Genomic DNA, 6,287 nt, shown 5'->3' on the forward strand with positions numbered 1-6,287 from the left:
AATTTTTTATGTTGTTTTGCAGGTATCGTGTGTTTCCCATCTGACTGTACAAGATATTCTTTTCCAAGGCATAAGTTATAAAGGCACACAGGCAGGAAAGGGTTGGCTGGATTCATGTGCCCCTCCTGGCAGAATGACAAGGGAAAGGCATAGTTGTGCAGAGAAACTACACAATTATTAGTCTGCACCATAGTGCTTCCCAGCTCTGGTCCTAGAAAGTTCTCTGGTGTATCCTTAGTACTTCACAAAACTGAGCCTCATTTCCAGTTAGTTTTGTCAGCATATAGTATGGGAGAGTAAGGGAACAAAATCATCTGCAAATGGAATTGAGTCAAGCTTTTATTATGAAACAATACATGAACTATTCATCAGGCAGTAAGACATAGTGTTACATAAATGTTATGTCTTCATGCAATATTGCTATTTAACCTAGAAAACTGTAATTAAGGATTCCTCCAAAGCACAGAAATCTGGCCTTCTCTTCATGTTGGTATTCTGGAATTTTCTGTTGACCTCTCCCTCCAAGTTCCTTTTGCTTCAGACAGTCTAAAGCTGTGCTGTTAAAAGGATACTCTAGGACTAATCAGTTGCCCATACCCAGAAACTGCGGAAACCCTCAGTTCAGTTATTCATGCATGCAATCATTACTGGTAGAAAATACATGGTGGTCTATAATATATCAAGCCACTTAGAGTTGGAAGTTCTGCTGTATCATGAGGATTGCACTGTACTGCAAAGAGGTTCTGCTCTACAATGAGCATGTAGCCAATGCAGGAGTAATCTTGTCCTCCTTAAAATAATCGTGTATAAATCCATGTACCCATGTGGAGATCTACAGAAAAAAACCCAAAATATCAAAATCCATGCTGACATTGGCCACACTAATAATATCTTAAGGGCTTCAAATCATTTAAGCAATTTTCTAACATTAATTCTTCACAGTGGCCTGGGAGCAGCTATTGGGAAGAATTCCTGTAGCTAAGTGAGCCAGCTCTCAACTGTGTCTCAGCTGGAAGATTTTTTTGAAAATTGCCAACTTACCATGTAAGGCTGAGGTTTGGGAATTTTATGTTTTTGTTTTTAAATGAGTTTCAGACCTTTGGCTTATTGTAGATTAACAGAGCCCCACTGAAGTCTACCACAATGTCTCAATTTTCAAAGGTATTCAGAGATGTACAAATAGATAAAAGAATTTTAAGCAGATAAACTTTCTATCTTTTGAAATAGATCAGCCCTGACGGATACCATCTCTGTATTCTGCTGCTTAAAAGCTTTTGAAAATATGGAGCTAAATCTGCAACTTTTATATTAAAAAAGTTAACTGGGAGTGATATAGTTTTGCTATTATGGTGATGAGTCAAACTTAGTTGACAAATTTCATGTCTATTTAAAAAACCTCCTTGCAGGTCAGACTGCCTCCTGAATATCTCCAGGATGACAACTGAGTTTAATCCTGCCCTAGTCCCACTGGGAGCTAAGTGAACAAGTACAAGACTTAAACAGAAGAGTTGGGAAAAGAGCACAATCAGACAGGAAAGAAACAGGAGCAATCTGAAGCCACATTAATAAGAATCTTGCGCAGTCACCAGCTTACACCCACATAGCAGAGAAATGCATAACCACGGTTTCATTAACACGAACAGAACAGAGTGACAGAGTTGATGCCTGGGACACTTCTGTTCCCTACCCCTGCTCAGCTGCCCAACCTCTTTCAGCACAAGGTGCTTCCCCCAGCCTTTGGTTATTCCCTTCTCTCCCAGTATGTGGCTCTGCTTTTTATTATGGAGAAAATAATATGCACTGTAGAAGAAATATATATATACCAATTGCAGGGTAGGCAAACCCATTAGATTGGATGCACTAGATCCCTGTTGCAGTGTGGGAGACAATGAGGATTCAACCAGTGTTCAAGGAATTGTTCTTCTGATCTCTGCTCCAAGCGCTGGAGGTAAAGCATATACTCCTATTTAAAGAAAAGAAAAAGTAATTTAATTGTGTGTCACTCAATTCTAATGTCAGGCCAGGGGGCCAGGATAACTTTACAGCTGATAAAAGAGCCATGAATTTATCCCTTAAAACAGTCAAATATAGTGAAATGGTGTTGCTAGTCAGCTTGCCCCAGCCTAGCAATATTTAATGAATGACATAATCTCTAGATTAGTAAAGGTGTTGAGCAAGAATTATACAACAATATTCATAGATTAGGAATTCTGGATATACATTTCTTATTTGCATTTGACACAGAAGGCTCTGTTGGGCCTGAGGGTACAAAGGCTTCTCACAAATAGGTCTGTTATAGCCCCTTTTGAAAATTGGTTCCTGCTGCTTAAAGAATATTAACCCCTTGCAGGATCATGTGGTAGGACTCTGAAGGGTTCTAGTAGGTAGCACACATCAGTGCTGACTAGTGATAAATAAAATAATGTGAATTTTAGAGAGAGAGGTTTTGGTCTCAGCAACAAATTACCAAAGTAAAGTGGGCTGTGTAACAAAAACTTGACCTCCATCAGGGACAAAATTTACTTTTAAAAAGTCCCAGTCCCAGTAGGCTCATAAGCTTTGTGAACACCAGATACATTTATTCAAAATAATCCCCCATTGCTTTGCACAGTGGGCACTGTTGGAATGGAAGCTGTAGCCTAAACCCTTTGCACTAGCCAAATATTCCTGCAGTCACCCAGCTCCCTGCTCTTTGTGCCGACCAGAGGGTGGGGACACTGGGTGCCAGCAGGCAGCATCAGGATCCTGCCTTTCCTGGGCTTTCTCTCCTCACAGCACGGGGAGACTTGGCTCAAATCTCTGGGGAGAGACTGCATCAGGAACTGCCGAGGAACAGAACTATGTGACTGAGAAGATGCCATATCATCCAAAGCAGGATCTCAGTCAAAGATTAAAACATGCTGATAACATAAATTACATTTTGTTAATAATCAAAGGGTGCTGATCTTGCTGTCTGTAACTGAACAGGTTTTTGATGCAAACAGCACTGTGGAAGTCAAAGAGTGTCACAAAGAATTGCAAATTACATTCCCCAGCTCAGCATGATTTGGCCCAGTACAAACAGCTTTTGCTTAAAATAGATGAACAGAGGTGGGTTCATCTCAGCATTCATTTCATTTTGCTACAAAGCATCCATACAAAATCAGTTTTCCTCCTTGAGTCCATGTGCACAAGCTGTGCTCAGGGATGCAGCAGCCATGCACCTTCATTCACATGGAAAATCTCCACTTTCCACATGGCAGCAGGTGTTGGTTTTTGTATCAGAAGATGTTTCCTTTTCCACTGAAAACCTTGACATTTAGGGAGCAAAACAAATACTCTTATGTCTGGGTTTTCTTACAGAGGGTCAGCTTTGCTGTCTAGATAAAAAATAAAAGAAAATAAATAAAAGAATTGGAATTTCTGAACAAGTGTTTGCTCCTAATAGAAGTAGGATGGAAAGTGGTAAGGACAGAGCAGCAGAGTCAGAAATCCAATATTTCTTTAGCCCTGAATCCCCCCTCTCCCCACACAGAGTCATAGAATTCATAAGGATCACCAAGTCCAACTCCCTGCTCCTCCACAGGACCCCCTAAAACTAAACCATAGACTAAATGTTGCATACATGCATGTAACTTCTTGCCATGCAGGAATTACCTCAATCCAACTGTTCTGCTACTTCATTTATTCTGTATTCAATATTTGATATATTTACCTTATAACCTTCATCGTGGTGGTATATTAAGCATAAGCACAGATGGGAGCTGTATTCCTGCTAATTTGCAAAAACTACAAGGCTCATTTAACAGCTTAGAAACCAACCCAGTCCTGAGTGTTGAGGGCAGCAGTGCAGCCTTCTGATTTTTGGCTCTCTTGTGTACTTTTCAGTCTACAAGGTTGTCAACAAGCACGGAGCAATATCCTTGTGACAGCTTTGGTTTGTTGTGGTGTCCCCTTTGACAAACAGTGTGTTCACCCAGTGTTGGGCAGGTGGATTTTTTTTGGCTGGTGTACATTACCCACTGGAAAGGGAAAACCAGGAGCTGTTTCTACAATCCTGCAAGGCACATAGTGCTCTTCATGTCTTAATGGAGTCCAGAAGTGTTCAGCACCTTGCTAAACTGAGCCCCTTGTGCTCATCACATGCACAATCCCTTGTGTGCTCCTAGCTTCTGTGGGCTTTGCCTCTTCAGAACCATGTCATTTTAGCTCAGTTTATTTACTTTGGAAAGAAATAGGCAGTAGTTTTAAAATACCTTAAGTACCCTTGAGAAGTGCAGGATTATGTGTTAGGTCTTGTCAAAGCAAGGAAAACAGAAGGCTCTTTAATTCTTTTACTTTTGTTGTAATAGGGTTCAGAAAGAAATAAATGTAGATATTGCATGCAAACCCAAAGCTACTGCATTAAGCCAGCAACTTATTAGGGGTTTTTTTTAGTTTTTAGTAGCTCTTATAGTATCATTAAAAAGCATCCTATCTGTAGCATCCTTAAGTAAGTCAATGAAAGTACATGATTTTTAAAACCTAGTTGAGAACTACCTCAGTCTCCACACTGACACCTTCATCTCCTCTCTACCTGCACTGCAGAATGTACTGTAAGCAGAAGACATTCCCTGTTACTTAGTTTTTCAGGAACAAGCTGATGAAATCCTCATCACTATAAATGAAAAGCCACTTTCTTCTCAATAATTTGATCAGTATTTTTAAACCATGATAAATAATCTCATTCTGCAAGTGAACATTTCCTGAGCAATACTCAGCACTTACAGAATGCTCTTAACTGTTAACTGAAAGAATTTTAAGGGTTTTTTTTAATATTTCGTGGAAGAACTCAGCTGCTTTAAAGGGTGTTATTCATACCATATTGCCTGGAAGCAATAGAAATTTAATATTAAGCACAAATGTTTAGGGGGACTTGGTGCTGGGGGTTTTAGTTAATGTAATTTAATAGTAAAGGTCATAAATCACCCTCATTGGCTCATCAGGGAAACCAGCTTTTCTTGGTCTGTCTTCACGACGAGTCCTCAGAATCTGTTTGGCATCTTTTTCAGACAAAATTGGTGAAGTGTCTAAAGAAAGAACAGCAGAAATTAGTTCTGAAATTATCAAAAAGTTAGTATTTTATCTATCAGTTGTGAAATGAAATGTCTCCAAACCTGATTTTTTTTTCTATATACGAAGTGTTCTCTCATTACAGCCCCTTCCCAGGGAATATTGCATTCCAAGAGATAGAAGTGGAATTTTAAACCATTTTTATACTTGTGTTTTCTCTTCTTCTACAAGTATGAAGCAAAGCCCACATATTCATGTTACTATAAAATGAGCAAATATAACAGCATCATCAAACCACTGGTATTAGTTGCTCTTCCAACTCTTCGTTCTTTTCTGTGTTGCTTTATAGGATTTTTTGCAAAGTAACGAGTTAGATACAATGCAAAGAAGAGATGGCATTGAACATTTCACATGCAGGAGCTTGGTAAAATAATATCAAAATAGTAAGCAAGTAAAACTAAACTTTTGGGATTTACAACAAATGACTACAGTGTGGTAGTGTAGAGAGTTAAATATCAAATACAACAGCATGATTGTTGAAAATCAAATCATGAAAAGCCTGCAATATAAAAATAGTTGAGTGTTAAAAATTAAATACATGAAAATATATGAATAATGAATACTGAAATAGGAGGTTGACAAACTAATACTACTTATATGCTCTGCAGCTCTACACACATATGCGGGTTTGTTGATATAAACTCCTACCTGTAATAGCGGTCATCAGGACTAAAAAGGAAACAAACACAAGAAACTTCTTCATTTTGATTCTGCTTTCTCTCAGTCTGTTCCAAAATGAGCAACCCTGACCAAGGCATTCGCCTATTTGGAGGAGCTACGTCAGTCACAAATGTTTATTTATGATTTAATTTGCGTGATAGTATGATTCTGAAGACATCTGGTCTGAAGGTTTGAATTAGTCTATTATCTGCTCAGACATTTCTCAGCATAACTCTGTTCCTGGGGGAAAGAAAATAGAAGGCCTTTTTTCCACCTCAGGCTTCAGAGCTACACTGGGTATTTTAAACTTGTGAAAATAAAGCCTATCCTCTTATATTTAGCATGGCAAGCAAAGGTTCTTGGTGCCCAAGGTAAACTATTGTTTTTTAAAAGAAACAATTAAGTATTGTTAATCTCAGAGGCAGCTGCAAAGGGGCCCCTTTTTCAAAGATTGTCTCTAACTTTGCTCCAGCAGAGAAGTACTTACTAATGGGGTTTAACTCTAGCAAAGCCAAATTATGACTGCTGAGAAACAC

The 6,287-nt window shown here is 38.9% G+C and overlaps 1 protein-coding gene across 1 annotated transcript; it reads right to left on the bottom strand.

Annotated features, from left to right (window-relative positions):
* Positions 1-1,846: 1,846 nt before the first annotated feature.
* LOC309580136 (uncharacterized protein C17orf67 homolog) lies at positions 1,847-5,794 on the bottom strand (the record flags this gene model as incomplete). Its single annotated transcript, XM_082293914.1, has 3 exons — positions 1,847-1,963; positions 4,948-5,048; positions 5,740-5,794. 3 exons carry the CDS (start codon positions 5,792-5,794, stop codon positions 1,847-1,849), a joined length of 273 nt encoding a protein of 90 aa, XP_082150040.1.
* Positions 5,795-6,287: the final 493 nt, after the last annotated feature.

The sequence above is a fragment of the Coloeus monedula genome, assembly GCF_965178545.1.
Source record: "Coloeus monedula genome assembly, chromosome: 19".
Taxonomy (NCBI): domain Eukaryota; kingdom Metazoa; phylum Chordata; class Aves; order Passeriformes; family Corvidae; genus Coloeus; species Coloeus monedula.